This window comes from Clytia hemisphaerica, unplaced genomic scaffold (genome assembly GCF_902728285.1).
Source record: "Clytia hemisphaerica strain Z4C2 unplaced genomic scaffold, Clytia hemisphaerica genome assembly, whole genome shotgun sequence".
Taxonomy (NCBI): Eukaryota; Metazoa; Cnidaria; class Hydrozoa; order Leptothecata; family Clytiidae; genus Clytia; species Clytia hemisphaerica.
Genome location: NW_027103994.1, coordinates 960,332 through 977,317, shown reverse-complemented (window position 1 = coordinate 977,317; position 16,986 = coordinate 960,332). Strand labels below are relative to the sequence as shown.

At 37.8% G+C, this 16,986-nt stretch overlaps 1 protein-coding gene across 1 annotated transcript; it reads right to left on the bottom strand.

Annotated features, from left to right (window-relative positions):
* Positions 1 to 368: 368 nt before the first annotated feature.
* On the bottom strand, positions 369 to 16,936 carry LOC136811240 (uncharacterized). Its single transcript, XM_067067851.1, has 7 exons — positions 16,542 to 16,936; positions 15,172 to 15,377; positions 14,054 to 14,407; positions 12,777 to 12,860; positions 7,895 to 8,962; positions 5,853 to 6,805; positions 369 to 5,415 (listed from the first exon to the last, which is right to left on the bottom strand). Exons 1-7 carry the CDS (start codon positions 16,793 to 16,795, stop codon positions 1,429 to 1,431), a joined length of 6,906 nt encoding a protein of 2,301 aa, XP_066923952.1. The 5' UTR covers positions 16,796 to 16,936; the 3' UTR covers positions 369 to 1,428.
* Between the last annotated feature and the right edge of the window lie 50 nt (positions 16,937 to 16,986).

Here is a 16,986-nt window from a genome sequence, read left to right as displayed (position 1 = left end):
TCAATATCCTCCGATACATAAACTCTGTAATAGAGCAAGTACGTCGGAAATATGTGAAGGAGTGCAACGCTCGTTAAAAAAACAATGAAATTACAATTATAAATCTCTTCATCTGATAAGTTCGACAGGGTCTAAAACCACCTATGGCGGTGCCCGCGAAATGGATGATCTGTTATGAGATTAGAAAATACCAAGCACCTACCTATTTTGACCTAAGTTCCCTGGTTTATTCACTTTATTAACATATAAGCCCGGGCGCACATAGGTACTGGGGTTTTGGTTTATATGCACAGTCAAATAAGATGCATGTTGAAAGTATATCTAATAATTTATATTTTTGTATGAAAAATATTAAAATCGTTTTACTGAAAAATGTTAAATGTCATAATATGTCAAAAATACCATCTTTATATACCATTGAATTTCATATAGAACTGAAAATCGAGATCTGAAGGCCCAACTAGAAATTTAGTCATTTTCAACCTTTAAAATATTTCATCGAAACTTTAGACTTAAAGTTCTAACTGGAAATACAGTGTGTCAAAAAAAAGGATTGTAGTAAGAATAAAAATCGTGATAAAATAATCTAAAATATAGAGTGTCAAACATTTAGCAAAAATAATATGATAAAAAAGATTTAATCTCTCCGACCAACATTTAAGCAAGAAAAAAAACCCAAGACTCCAGCTTCGACAGTTAGTCAGTCACTCAATCGAACACAAGCTATTTTCGATAACCTTGGAAGCACTTTCAGCTGGAAACAGAGCAAACATTCTTGGAAGGTTTTTTTGGAATACGGCGATATCTTAGTTCTGAACAGAGAAACCTTACCAAATAAACGGCATTTGGACACTGGTCTTTATAAACCTTGCAATAAGAGGTTGTATCCATAGATTTATAAAACCCGAAGGGCTAGATGGAGTGCTTTAAGCTCTTCCAAGCAAAAAAAAGCGAATATCGCAAAAAATATTGCTGCTATTGTTTTCGAAAACCCGCGAAGTTTCTGATTGGTCAAACGCTGAAATTATATTGTAATGTCGCGTGACTTAGGTAGGATTTCCTATCTAACCTCGGTACACTTTTCAGCAAAAGCACGATATCTAGCCCTTCGGGCCTTATAAATTTATGGTTGTCTCCCTTATCTTTAATCGGAGTTTTTTTAAAAGTGATACACACAAAGAAGCCATTGCAGTGTTAAAAATTTGCCTAACGAAAAACGCACTACATCGCATGTAGCCAAAGGAGATTTAGCGCTCTCAGTGCATTACACCCACATCGAGTAGCATCGTATTACCACTATCTAGAAACTCTGATCAAGAGATTTGACTTGGCCGGGACTGAGAAACTTTCTCTAGGGTTTTATATACATTTCATTGACTCCAAGCTTTTAACGATTGGAGGGACCATATTTAAACGTAGTATCCATGTTTATTGTATTTCCATGATATTTTCGTTTGAAGAAGATTCCTGTCCTTTCGATTTCTCTTTCGTCTTTTTGTTCAAAGATCGTTTTGAATTCTTTATCTCCATAATCTTTGAAAAAATATTGTTCTTTTTTATCTCGGCAATGTTTTTTAGTTGAGTTCCAACTCCAAAAGCATTTTTATTCACTTTCAAAGTTTTCTTAATTGGTACAAGCTTCTTGGCAGGCTCTGTAGACTCTTGAACTCGAGGAGTGGTCGATTTTCTTGAAGTATTTACTTTGATTAAATCATCGGGATTCGAATTAAATGATTTCATCGCATCTTCGCGTTTTGCAAAGGTCGATTTTTTTGCTTTCACCACTGATTTTTGTTGAGTTTTCGGTGAGCCAGTATTATACTTCTTGGATATTCCTTTTGGGCTCTTTACCATTTCACCTGGAACTGTGGTTTTCTTCAAATTTTCGCTGTTAGCACTCATTTTTACGGAATTTGGAAAATTCAATTTTTTGGAATCCATAATTTTTCTTTCTTGATTTTGAGAAATGTCAAATTTTTTAGTCCCATTTCTCTTCCCAGTGTGTCTCGGCTGAGAAATGATAGATTTTTTATTGTTCTTTATCTCCTTAACATTCAATGGTCTGGAAATCACTGATTTTTTGACGTTTTTTATCTCCAGAAAATTCTGCACGATATCACCTTCTTTTTCCAAAGCTTTTTTGAACACTTTCGCAATCTCAGATTTCTTATCACGAATATTATCTCCATAATGCAAAACCACAATTTCTGACTTTTTCCGCTTCTTTTTATCTCCACCATCTAAATCGTCTTTTATTTCCATGGATTTCATCAAGGACTCTTCGACATCGTTCACACCAAAATCTGTTCCCCTCGTTTTTTCACCCATCGCTTCGTCACTGAAACTCAACAATTTTGGTTGATCTAGCGCGCTATTGAATGCTGATTCTCCAATAGCCGCAATATTGCTTCGAGAGCTTCCTGTTTCTTCTTTAAGGGGGCTGGAGGCTAGTGTTTCATGATCCACTAATGAGCTATTAGCATCTAAGCGAGGCTCAGATAAGATGGTGTTGTTTCCTAGGAGACGGTCAACAGATGACATCATTACGGTTTGTGAAGCAGCTTGTGTGGGTTGGATGAACGAGGCATTTAAAGCATTCTGCATAATTCCTTTCGTCAAATTCTCATGTTCTTTCTCGATCGTTTTCCGTTTCTTCTCTTTATGTTTCAACTTGGGCTGTTTGTGTCGTCGTGTAATCTGAGACTTACGTGTATTTTTCCCAACATCTTTTAAAACCTTGTTTACACTGAATCTCTTTCTCGTTTTAGTTGGTACCCCTTTGTTGAGAGCGTCGAGAAAAGTAGAATTTAAGGACCAAGCATTTGCATTGTTCATTTCGTTGGTCAGTAGTTTAGGCTTTGGCTGAATAGTTGCTGATGGTTTTGGCTGCGGAACTTTTGAACGTTTAGTGGGAGAGACAGTTGGTGTATATTTTCGTTTTGTCGTTATTGGTGGGACATTGAAAGTGGTCTTTTGACTTCTGACACTTCTTGATTTCATAGATGTTCTACTCTTCTTGAAAAGAACGTCTTTCTTTTGCGCTTGATTTTCCGAAGCATTCTTTTCCTTAACGTTATCTTTTCGACTGCCAATGTTCGATTTCGCGATTGCTGGTTTCTGATTGGTTGGTTCTTTCAAAGACGTTCTCTCATTGGTTAGTTTTTTTGTTCCAATCGTTGTGTTTCTTTTACGAGATGCGGTTGAAGTTTTCTGTGTTTTTCGTTTCACTGCTCCTTTAGTGACGATTACACTCGATTGCGAAACCACGCTGATCTTTCGTCTCTTCTTACCGGCAACCGATTTCTCGTTCTCGTTAAACGAACTTTCCTTCACCGACAACTTTTTGCTATAGTCGTCTACCGACTTTCTTTTACGACGGAGTAGCATCAGTCGTTGTTGAACACGAGCTATTTGATTCCGTTTCGTATTTTCAAATGGGTCATTCTCAAATACAGCTTTGGAATCAGTTTGTTGTGCAACTGATCCTTTAGTTGGGTAAGCGAGACTAGCCATGACGTCATTTGATTCAATTATTCCTTTCTTAGTTCCCGGAACGTCTTTCAGGGGTTTCGATTTCAAATCTGTAGGGAATTTAGTTGAATCTTTCTTTTGGTGAAATTCATACGTGAGTTCTTTCTTGATTTCATTGCCGGTAGTCACTGGTGAAGTCAAATATTGAAAGTTCCCGAAACCGTTGTTAATATAGCTTCTAGTAAACCCAGTATTTTGAATCACAGGGTTACCAAGTCTGTTCATTGTCCAATAGTTTTGCATGTAAGGGTTCTGAGTTGTTTGTTGTTTGTACCCAGTAAAGTATTGGTTTTGTGGCTGGTTATAAAACTGGTATTGGGGATAACTGTTACCAAAGTTTGGTGCTGGTATATTTTCTTTCTTCTGGGGCTCCCATTCTGGTCTTGAGATTGTACTTTGTGTGTTCACTGCTTTTCCATGGGTTACTTCTTTCACTTTGAGATTATTCATAATTGAAGGACCAGATGCGACAATCGATTTTTTTGTATTTTCAGAAGTACCAATTGGTCTGGAAATTGTTTTCTTAGTTGAAAGCTTTTTCTTATTGCTTGATTGATCAGAATTTTCATCATTGATAATTGACGGACCAGACGTGACAATAGATTTCTTTGTATTTTCTTTATGTTCTTGACTGATGACTCTCAAAGGGATGTTCATCATCTGATTTGCCAGTGCATTGAATTCTCGACTCTCGTGCTTTGTTTTGTAATCATCCAAACGTTCGAAAAAATGCTCGATCGGTTCGTGATCGGATTTCACGAGTTTTCCCGATCCGGAGAATTTTTCATTCGGTTGATTGCTGGTTCTCTTTCCAGGTACTACTTGTTGATTCTTGATATAATTCTGGTCAGCCTTTTGTTTCATTGGTAACTGAGGATTACCGACATTTACTTTCATCATCTGTCGATTTTTTTGTATTTGGAGGTTTTGTTGCTGGTGCCAATTTGCTTGACCAATGGATTTTTTGGATGTGTCTACTCCACCAAGTTTCATGTTTGTTTGCTGCATATTTGGAGGTTGAATCAATTTTTGATTCTGAACCTTCAAAGCTATAAAGTCTTTACTTTGCTGTCCTTGGTGTCTCACCTGCTGGTTGTTGACCAAAGCTGCTTGAGATTGTGAAGCGATCAATCTATTTGGTGAATCTAAGTTTTGATTACGGTTGCTCCAAGGTATGGAATTTTTACCTAACGGAGTTATTGGCTGTGCTTGGTGTCCTGCCAGTTGGTTTCTGACCAGAGCTGCTTGAGATTCTGCACCAATAATTGATTGTGGTGAGTCTGTCTGTGGTGAGATTCTGAAAGATTCTGCATCTCTCTGGTCGAATGTGATCGATTCTGGTTGTCTTAGTGATGAGACGTAAACTGGAGGAACTTGAAGATTAATGTTTACTGTTTTGCCAGGTGTTGCCAACGATGACTGGTCTTCACTTTGGAAAGTTTTGGTGTCAAAGTTTTGTAGTTGTTGGTTGTTAAATGATTGTTGTTGGGGCTTTTCCAATGGTTGTTGCTGTGGATATCCTGGTTGATTGCTGAGGAGACTTTGCGATGCTGTTTTAACGGACTGTTGAAATTTTCTTGGCTGTTGCGTTCGAATTGTTTGTTGATCAGATCGGAGTTGTGTGGCAGATGGTTGCTGCTCTTCATTCATTATCTGTTGATGTTGAAATGTTGAAAATTCTTGAGGATATCGATTTCCAGTTTGTGGTAACTTGCCAGTGAATGTTTGCTGATTGCTAGGGTTTCCTGTCATACTTGCCTGTTGTGAAAATTGTGCGTTAGGTGTTTGTGTACGCGCATGCGTTGCAGCTTTGTTGTGTTGTAGTTGCATATCGTGCGCCACTTTGACTTGTCGTTGGTACATCTTTTGAAGAAAATCTTCCACCTACAGATGAAATGGAAATGAATATAGACTTAAAAGCTTCGTAGAAAAAAAATGTAAATCCCCTGTTTAGGAGGTTCAATATTTTATTATTTTAAATGGGGGGGGAGGAGAGGACTTAAATTGAAGGCCACGAGAAACAATCTTAAATACACCACAGAATATGGGATACTTGTTAGTAAGGGGTCAATACGAAATTTAAAAATTAAAAATGGTTGGACATTCTTGTGTTCTTTGGAAGACTTTCAACACATAAATTCCTAACCAACTTGTCCGAATTGAGATGAAAGCAACTTTTAAATAATAACATTCGAAAACGCTTGGTGTCAACTGAAAAAGAAATCAGTACTTCGCAAAAACACGTTGACGAAAAATAAAACAATAGATATTCGCGACGAATTTTTTCCAGTGGACACCTAGTATAAAGAGAAGGAACGAACCTTTTGAGCATCACTATTAATCGGTTTTGTTGCCGCTTTCTTTGCTGACTCCTCCATTATGGATGGAAGATTTGTCATGTCTTTTTGCACTAAACCGTCGATCAGTTTCTTCGCGTCTAAGCTGCCACCTTGATCTGGTCTCTTGTTGAAATATTGCTTATACATGTGCTGATAGATGTTCTTTAAAACAGTACTCAAAGGAACGTTCGCTGGGACTTTGATAGATACCGTTTTCTCTTTTCCACTTTTCAGGAAATCTTCTGAGATTTGTCCCAATTGACGGTTATCTTTGTAGGATGACACGACAGGGCCTCTAGTGGTTGCCTCATTGGGTTGATTCTCAGGATATCCAGAGATTTTTTGATCTTCATGGAAGGCTGATGATATTTCGTTTTGTCCATTGTTATGAGCCTGATCATTGATTCCGTTTAATTGTTGGAGGGAAGAAGCTTCATTAAAGTTTGGTGTACTGGTTGCCATTTCATTTTGCTCTGGTGTGAAATGTTTATTGATTAGTTCAGATCCAGCAACGCCAAATTGCAGTTGCTGGCTTTCATCGGTGATTTTGTCAGGATTCTGAATAATACCTGCATCTAATCTCCCATAGGATGCTTCAACTTGGCTTGGTCCTACTGCACCCTCATTGTCAGAACTACGTTGGGAATTCATTATATCCTGTTTCACCTGTTTAGATCCTTGTGGCTGGTTCTGATTCAATTGTTGCAGTGGTTGTCTTTCATGCTTGAACTTTGTTTGACTTTTTGGATTCGCAGATAGTTTAATTTGTTTGTTGTCAGGTTTTTGAAGGATATTTTGAGAATCATCAGAGTTTTCATTGGATAAAGCATCTTCAAATCCACTCTTTATGTTCTTTTGCCCATTTTGTGCATTTGGTGCAATGATCACTTTCGTGTTCTGTAACATGGGTCCATTGAATTTCATGATAAATTGCCCTTTAAAAGAAGATGTTTTTTATAAGAATAAAATATACAAGACTATACGGCTTAGGAGTTTGCACAAAAATGTTCAAAAAATGGTGAAATTAAGAATATTTTAGTTTAAACATTCTAAAATTTAATCCAAATGATTCAAAAAAGTTTTGACGTTCTATTAAAAACACTTGTACATCTCGAATGTCTCCTTTTTTTACCTCGAACGAGTTTTCTTTACTTTCCAAATAACAAACCTTTATATAAGGAAGTTGAATTTTTTATGTAAACATAATCTTTATTTTCTCGTGCGTGATCGAGTTATAGAGACTCAACTGTAATAAGAATAATTCGACATGATTGTGTTTGGTTACAGCTTATGTTTCTCTCATCTTCCAGGCTTGAATGAAGACAACAAAGACAATGAGAAAATTGCGATTAAAAATCCGAGGAGAAGAAATTACCCTGGGTGTACATACAGTAACAACAGGTACGATATTAATAACCAAAATCTAATTAGTTGCCACCCAAAAATCAAGGTATGAGCAGATGGTTTGAGGTATTCTCCCTGTTGATTACTTCTATTGTCCTGAGCAAAACTTCTTTTTCAAAAAATCTTTTTACTTGTCACTTTTTCCTAAGCCGAGACATTAAAGTTTTAGCAAGAAAACAATAGAATTTTGACGTAAGAAACTGTGTAAGAACCCATATAGAGATTTCGTATTGTCATATCTCAACTTTGAAAAAGAAGTAGAAATAAATGTTTAGTAAGTAAGTCTACGACCACAGTCGGGATGACCCATAGGCTCCTCTTTCGATAGCTATCTACCCGAAGGTAGGGGAGGGCGCCACTCTTTCTCCCTGGATTGCTCCACTTATCCTTGATTCTTCTCTTAATTACTGAGCATCAAGCAGAGAGGCATCAAGTACCATTTTGAGAATCTTTATTATGACCCGGCTGGGGGTTGAACCCACAACCTTGGGATGCTCTACCACTGCACCACGGTCGCTCAAAAATGTTTGGAAATCTTACTCGGAACTAAAGAAAGAATATACAGGGGAAAGATCTCAAACAATCTGACTTTCCCTTTAAGAGAAAATTCATTAGCCTACCTTTTTGGTCTTGTTCAACTTTAACCTTGATGGCTTGTTGTGGTTTCGGTTTTTCGAACGTTTGAATAACTGTTCCATTTTTCATTTTCCATGGCGAAGGTTTCGGATAAAATAATCCCCATTGTTTATCGTCCAAAGCTTTTTGGCGTTCGATTTTCTGTCGTTCTTTTTCTCTCTCCTCATCTTCCACTTTCTGGTCTTTAAAATAGTTCCAACCAAATTTCCGGGGGCTTGGATACCGCATTCGAGTGAATTCCGCATTACGGGTATCAGCTTTCATATCGGACCCTGGTCGTGTTCCGCCTTGTTTATTGTCTAAAACTGCGGTTACCCTTTTTAACGGAACTGCCCCATGCTGAACGTAGTCTCTCTTGTCGTAAGGAACATCTGAGAATTCAGTTGGAATCCTTTGAGTCATGTCTTTTTGTTTTTCGTAAGGGTTCAAATAAGGTTCCGTGTAAAATGCAGACCCGGGACGCTGGTCAAAGTATACGTTCGATGGATCATAAAAGCCGGTCCGTGAAATATCACCCAAGTCGTTAGTGAATGCGTTAATGTATTCAGAATCTGGTCTGTAGTTTTGATCCTGATTAATGTTTTGGTTCAGCTCACCTGGTCTAGTGTCTTCCTGGTTGTTCGCCGAGTTGTTAACTCGGAAGTAATTTGTGAGTTGTTTTTCAAAGTTTGTTGTTTGAGTATTGTATACTTGAGGTGTGATTTTTTTATCAGGTGTTACTGATGAGCGTTTCGGAGAATTGTCGGTTTTTGGTAATAACATTTTCCCAAGGGATGGACCAGAGATTGATTTGTCCAAATTGCCGAGTACAATGTGCTCCAGTCCGTCCGCGCGGCCGCTTTGTGTTGTCGTTGTAAGCGGCTGCATTCCGAGCGTGTATTTCATTTTGTTGTATAAAACTTGTTTTTCGTTGACTAGTTGTTTTGGAGGACTTTGTTGAAAGTTTTGTTGAGAGTTTGTTTGTTGTTGATGAAATGGTTGTGTAGTTTGTTGTGATGAAGATGTAGTTTGTTGAATGGTTTGTGAAGTTTGTTGAACATGTGAGGTTTGACCTGTTAAATAGATGACAGTACAAAGTCAGAAAATGACACTTTAAATGGATAATGAAAATTAAGGGGTGTTCTTTTTGAAGCTGGAAGGGAAATTTTAAATTAATACTTCTCTGAAATACGGAAGTACACCGGTTAATTTGCTTTTCTTTTGTTTCAATTTTAGTAATATAGAACCTAATATTTACAAGTTAACGAAGAAAATAAGAATAAAATAATTTTTGTCTATCATATTCTATGTTACATAGTTATATTTACATCATGTAGAAAATCGAAGTTTTCGAATGTATGAAAGCTCTATTTGTAGCCATAGATTTATAAAGCCCGAAGGGCTAGCTGTCAAGCTTAAAGATTTGGTTGAAAAGTGTGCCGTGGTTAGGTAGGAAATCCTACCTAAGTCACGGCGACATTACAATAGAATTTTAGCATGACCAATCAGAAGCTTCGCGAGTTTTCGAAAACAATAGCAGCAATATTTTTTCCGATATTAATTTTTTTTTGCCTGCGATGGCTTAAAGCACGACATCTAGCCCTTAAGGTTTTTTAAATCTTTGTTTGTAGGCCTGTAGATTCGAAAAAGTAAATGGATATTGAAAAGGATTAGAGCAGACAGAACACAGTTATATCCCGAATATGAAATCAAATTCCTGTAATCTAAAGCGAATTCATTCCATCAAAAAAATTAAAGATTTTTTTAACCCAGAATGATTTTAGAGCCTTATGATCGAAGAGACCCGGAATCTTCGAATTAGAAAACTTCGATTTAGCAATTTTCGAGTTAGAAATTTTCGAGTTAGCAAATTATGACGTCACTCGACTCTTGTCACTCGAAAAATAAAAAATCGAGTTAGAGTCGAGTGACGTCATTATTTGTACTTTTGACGTCATAATTTTGCTTACCCGAAAATTGCTGACTGGAAGTTTTCTAACTCGAAGATTCCAGGCCTCATAATCGAACCTGTTATAGACATTTTTATCAAAATTTTAAAATCCCTAAAATTAAATCAGAAATAAATATTGTTAACACGAAGTATTTATCTGGCCGACCTTTCGGATCGCTTTGTCTTTCCTTTGCTTTTTATTAGATGTTTTGATTTGTGTTGTTTCGATTTATGATGTTTAGTATTGTCTGAATCAAAGTCGATATCTTGTTCTGAAAAACGTTTCTTCTTTCTCTTCTTTTTCTTTTTACGTAGACTTCCATATACTCCTAACACTCGTTGAGGTTTTCCAGGGATATCACTTTTCTTTGAAAGTTTAAAAGTCACTTTTGCTCGTTTATCCCAAGGTAAGGGGTCTGGGCTTATGGTCTTTAATAAAAATTCTGTATGCGTGTGATTCGGTTCTTTCGATTTTGATCGTTTTTTATACACTGGTTTATCGACTTTTTCGATTTCGTGACTCTCCAGTTCGTCAAGTTTGAAAAAATTACTCAAATCTTTGTCAACCGGGCTGTTTATAGTCTGTGGCATGACCGTTTCCGCTTTGACAGGTTCCTTATTTATAGCCTCTGTAATGACCTGATCATCATGTTTGAACGAGGGTCTGTTGTTTACATCCGCTATTTTTGTTCGGAGGAAGTCTTCGACTAGCGATAATTGGTATGCGTTCTTACGTTTCTCAGCAGCAGACATTGTTGCAACTGTTGGCATGGATTTGACTTTCGGTTCCGGCAAAGATATTTCATGTAATTTGGCCTGGTTAACGAGTTCTTTCACCCCAAGGTTCATTTTAATATTGCCTAAAGCGTTTTCCAAAAGATGTGATAACTTAGCATTCGGATGTTGCGTATTTATAAAACTGGTCAACTGCTCGTTTTTGTTTTTTTCTTCACGCATTGACGCGATCTTCGACGCCGTATTCCCGTGCTCCGGTTCAATATACTGTAATGGGGGTGACGCCGTAATAGCGATTTTCGACTTGCTTTCACTTTCTTTTTTACTAGTTTTCGTGATTTTAGGTTTCGGATAATCGAGACTTGGATCGTCTTCTTCTAGAACTTTAACAGCGTTTGTTGGCATGTGAAGGATGTTTGGTAAATGATGTAATTGTGCTAGATTCAATACGTCAGATTGATGCAAGTCTTTATGCAAGTGAGCGATATTTGTTGCTTCAAGACCAGCTTTTTCTTGTCGAAGTTTCACGATTTCATCATTCAAAGATGTTACAGATTGCAGAAGATTCGCTGGATGTGGATTTTGCTGTAATGTGGAACTTGGTAAAATTTTATTCATGTTTTGACCAAGTTGTGCTGACGCTGCATTTTTTGTTGTTGGTGGTAGTCTGCTTTGAGTTGATCCACTATTTGTAAACAATGGATTGTTTCTAGTGCTCTTTAAAACTTCTTTTGAGGATTTTGAAGGCATTCTTAACAAAGGAACGCCAGTCTTTTCCATTAACGGATTCAGTTTGATCGGTGATTTGGTTCGTATCAAGGGAACGCCAGTCAATTCCTGTGCTGTTAGTTTTGGCATGATCGGTGAACTTGGTTTAGACATGGAATTCATGTTATATCGGAGTGTGTTAACTTTTTTAATGCTGTTCAAAGTTGGCGATGATACTCGAATCATAGGAAGTGATACGTGCATTGAATTTGAGTTCGTTTGTGCTCCTTTAATTATCAGAGATGCAGCATTTTGTACCGAGTTTGGCTTCTCCCGCATCATGGGTAACCCGGTCAGGGGTTTATAAGGTGCAGTCGACATTCCAGTTGTGTAAGGAAATGCTGAATTGTGTAACATTTTATTCAAAACAAGTGGATTCATTCGACGGTTACTGGCTGTTAAACGAGCGCGTAAGAGCGCTATTTGTTGTGCACGCGCACGCGAAATCGGTACGGGATGAGCATTCGTATAGAAGATTTTCTTTGCACGATCTAAATGCAGGCTACCTAAATTGTTCAAACGTGGAGCAATATTTACTTCCTGTTTATGATGTTTTGGTTTGCCGCCCTTGTCCTTCTTTTTGGGTGGTTGTGGCGGAGAGGGCGCTTCCAGGTGAAGATTACCAAGATTATCTAAATGAGGTGCTACAACGTGACCGGATTTGCTTGTAAAACTTTTTATTGGTGATGTTGAATCTGCGTAATGTTCGAAATTCGATTTTGAGATTGTATTTGAAATGTCATTTAAAACTGATGGTGTCTTTTTGAAGTGTTTATACAAACCGTCAAAGCTTTTGTTAGCGTGTATCAAGTGCCTTAAATCCGCAACTCCCATGTTTTGTCGTAGGTTCTTTAGCGGTGTTAAAAGATAACTCCCCATCTCAACTCTCCTTTGTTTCTCAGCCTCGTTTAATTTATCGAACCCTGGATATTTCCACTCGTAATATTGCCGAATTCGTCCCGGTTCCGTCGGATTTAACAATCTCTGATATGCCGGTTGCCGAACAATATCGTGTTGTCGATCGACGACGTATTTCATTAGCGACAACGCCGGCGTATACATCCGTCTTATCCAATCGTTCTGCGAATTACTCATCTGAAGCTTTTGAAAATACTGACGCCATAATGGGTTCTGGCCCAACCGGGCCTCAAAATTCCCGGCGCTGTTGATGCCAGGTATGGCGCCTTGACCCCACACACTCGGTCCGCGAACCTTCTGATTATTCTTAAGAAAATTCATTAAAGTTTTTTGTTGTTCAAGCTGCCTCTGGCGTTGTTGTTGTTGCATATAAGCTGCTAAGTAAGGATTATACATTGTTTGTTGTTGGTTATAGAATGGACTACTTAAATATGTCTGAAGAGAAGGATTTTGCTGTTGTTGAAGACGGTTTTGAAAAACTGAGGACCAGAATAATCCGTTATTGTTACTATTACCGTTTGCGATGAAAGGTTGTTGTTGTGGTTCGATACCACCTGCTCTTCCCATGACGTCACTGTTTGGTACGGTTGTGAACAGATCTAAAGAAGAAAGGGGTGCGTTAGAAATAGATCGAGCCAGAATTTTCCCGAGATAACCCAGAAGACCTAAAAACTTTATTTGATTTTTTTCATGGAGTCTAAGTCTATCTGGCTTTCCTTTTTTAACATTGGAAGTCATTTCCATGGAAGCTTCTGAGTTCGAAACGATCCAATTTTGTCTTAAAATGGTACCTGGAGCTGTGAAATATGCTGAAGTTTGGCGCTCACAAAACAATCTGCATTCCAGCTAGGTAATACAAGCCTTCTCCTCACAAATAAAGGGCTGGCCGTTGTTAGAAGCTAGTATAGTACATACAGGGGATTTCCTCTAGGATAACTTCCTTGTTTTTTGATCGAAAAAATTATTGTATTAGAACTCTTCATGTATCACGGTAACATGCTGATACCTTGGCTAATGGAAACCAACCCTGGGGGGGGGGGCACTCGATTTCGAAACGACGGTATGTTCCGTGCAAAATCTGCTTTTCAAAATTGTACCCTTAGTGCGGTTCAATATGGCTGAAAAGGTACCCTTTCAGTGTATTTTCTCTTGATTTACCCAGCCCTTGTAGCGCACTATATTTCTCAGCTGTAAATCTGCGTGAAAGAAGAAGCTTGGGAAATTTTCTGTTTCAAAGAAAAACTGAGAAAATTATTCTTGTCAGCTGTAATTATCAGACAAACGAGAAATAAAAACATTTCTTTTTATCAATTATTTTGAAATTGTTTTAAAATTCGACCCTTCCAGTGCAATCACACAGAAACACACCCTTACAGTGCATTTTGGGATGCTGAAAAACCCCACCCTTAAGCGCGGCACATGACGTAGGCCAGATTATATGAGTGCCTCCGGGGAACCAACACGAGAAACAGATTTGCAATCCCTTATTTTCAAATATTAACTCTGCTTCCTCCTCAATTTTACCCAAGGTACCTAATACTACCGGGCAACCTAATCGCGCCACCCATTCTATCAAAAGGGCTCAAGTGGCCCATGGGCTATCTAATATTTTGTATCTTTGGTTTTCCAAAATAACAGTTTAAAGGCATATTTAAAAAATTACGATTGCTTTTACTTTAGCGTAGAGCTGAAGATGAATTTGAACTTAGAAATTAATGTTTAAAAACAAAAGATGTCTGATTCAGTATTTTAGTGGACTGTTTAAAAAAAAGTCCTTCCAAGAATTCGTTACCAAGTTGTGCACCAAGCCCATTGGGTGTTTGTATTGGCGTTTGGAACTGTTGCATTGCCGGAACCTGTTGCATTGTGGGAAATGTTAACTGCTGTTGTGGAGGAGCAAAGCTCATCTGAAGTTGTTGTTGTTGTTGTTGTTGAACTTGTGGCAGAGTGTTCGTTTGACCACCTTGTGACTGTTGTTGTTGGAAGGATGCTGTATTTTGAGTTTGAGGAATTGTTGCTGATTGTTCTGGTGGTGCGAACTGTTGTGCAGCTGGTTGTGGTGTTGTTGAAAGGTCGGCTGGTGGCGGGGAGGAGCCGACACGACCGGTTGTTGATTGAGCACGTTGCACAAACTCAAGAATGGATTCTAGTAAAGTAAATAGATAGGTTTCAAAATACTAATTCATTTCATTTTCTGGGTGTGATATAAAAAGTCAATTTTCATCATACAATAAACCTTTTCGACCGTAGCCTTCAATTGCCGCGCGGACATTTTTTTGTCCGTTTTACCACCCTAAAACCGTCCCAGTCTTTCTCGCACCTACTTAAAGGCAACAAAAAAGTGTATAAAAAGGATTGGATCAAGTTTAGGATGGTAAATTAAATAATAAAATGGCACGCGCCTGACCGCGCGACTACAGTCGAAAAGGTGTATAAAATTAATATTTTTAGTCCCCAAGGAGGACAATTTAAAATATAATAAAATGGGCTAATGATTAGCTTAAATCCAGCACATCCAAATATTCCGAGTTAACTAACCTCTAACCTCAACTCACATAGGATCAGGGTTCGCAAGATACATACAGGTCGAATTAAAAACAACAACTTGTTGTCAGGGTTTGCGAGGTGAGGTGCAATAAATAATATCGAGTTAGGGGAATATTGAATTGGTTAACTCAGGTGGTTGGTGCAAATTTTAAATGAAATAACTAAATTCTCCTCGGCCAAAATCTTTCATTGTAATACAGGTACTGTACATATTTCGACTATTTTCCCGATAGGGTATTTATGCACGATGTTGAATTGGTATAATTAACGAGGGTTATTCTTTTTAAAAGTCCTCCTCTATTTTTTTCCGGACATACTATATTTCTGACAATTTTTGTGCCAAGCGAAAAACAAGTCTTTTACCTGCTTTCCTGTCCCCCTCATAAGATTCTATATATTTTCCATGTCGATATAATCGGATATCGGGATACATTTCAACATTGACTTTTTGACATAATGGTTTTCCCGATCCATCGCAATTTGATCGTCCGAGAACATATTCGCGATTGTCTTCCAATACCTTGGATGCTTTCTCCCATTCTGGTTGTAAGGCTTTGCAATGGCCACACCTTTATGTAGAGAGAAATAACAGATTGAAATGATCCTACGAATTATCCTTACCGTGTTTATAACGAAGCTATACATCAAATTATCTTATCTCACAACATGAACGAATAAAAGACTGGACATCCATCTCCTTTGTATTTTTGTAAAAAGTACAGCTAACTTCGTTACCCCCGGGGGTGGCACTGGTTTTGCGGACTGACGGTATGTGCGGGCCAAAAATTGGCTTTTAAAATTGCACCCTTACAGTGCAGCAAAAATCAGTGAAAATCATACCCTTAGAGTGCATTTTCCCTCAAATTTTCGATCCCTTTTGTGCAAAAAATGGTCAAAATTCTAGCATTTTTGGTCAAAATATCTAGATTTTTCAGGAATTTTCTGAAATTTCTACCCTTACAGTGCATCTCTAGTTTTTCCGACCCTTACAGTGCATTTTAAACATATTGGAAAAGGTACCCTTAGGACCCGCACATACCCGTCGGTCCTTTTGCCCAGCTGCCCCCCCCCCCCCGGGTCGTTACCACCTCGTTAAAATCATAAATTTTGATTCATCTTTTTAGCTAAGTAATTCAAAGAACTACTTTCGTGACTGAATATTGCCCAGATTTAAAATCAGGCGGCAACGAAGCTCACTTCATAGAGACAATTGAAGATAGACGTCCAGTCGTTGATATGTTCATGCCCTCAATAAGTTCATCTTGAATTCTGTATTGACAAGTACTGTTGATCTAATGCCGACACCCCCTTCTAATTCTGACACCAAACATTAAAGCTGGGGTTAATAAGGAAGACCGGAATTGCTGATCTCCTTATTTATTTGCTTTGTGGTCAGGGAAAAAAATGTTTTTTCAATCAGTGATTCAGTGATTCAATCTCTGAAAAAGGTGTCGGAACTAGATGACCTATGTCGACATTAGACCAATTTACACGGTAAACGAATGACGGGCCTATGCGGGAGAGTCAAACTTCGAAACTATTTGTCACATCTAAAAGCCAAACTTCACAATGACTACACCATTATGAAAAAAATATCCGACTAAAATACTGCAAATCTTCCGGACCTTCTAGCCTAGGTTAACTACCCTTTACGAATCAGCGATGTTTACCGCTGAAATTCGAAAAAGGTACAATATGTACAATTATTGAAGAATTATTGAAATGAGCCTTACCATGGCATATAAAACAATATAAGCATAATATCTTTATCTTTGGTGATTTGATCAAAATTCTCCATCGTTATCTCATTAAACATATTTCCTGATGCCTGAACACCTTGTATTTCAGTACCCCCATCACATAACGTCCCTGATATTAGGGAGATAAACACAAGCCAAAACATCCAGATATGTTTGATAGAAGTCCTTTTAGCATTTATATGGTTACAGTAACAATGGTTCATCTCGTTAGAGCAACAATTTTCCATTTTCCAAAATAATGTTTAATATAAGCTCAGTGTAAGGTCAAAATGACATTGATTTTTCTTCCAATAAAATTTGAAAATATCGGTCACCAAATTATTCGTTTATTATATTTTGACTCCATCCAACTTTTTTAATGAATACCCTAAAACCAAACAAGTAATGTAAAAAACTTCTTCATTGACGATATTACAGT

Bases quoted from the DNA above. Each gene is read 5' to 3' on its own strand.
- LOC136811240 (XM_067067851.1), bottom strand. From the start codon at position 16,795: ATGGAAAATTGTTGCTCTAACGAGATGAACCATTGTTACTGTAACCAT. The intron at 8,963-12,776 runs GTAATAGTAACA...TCTATTTAACAG, and splicing joins ACAACCTTTCATCGCAAACG to GTCAAACCTCACATGTTCAA. The intron at 6,806-7,894 runs GTAGGCTAATGA...CTTCTTTTAAAG, and splicing joins AGTTGAACAAGACCAAAAAG to GGCAATTTATCATGAAATTC.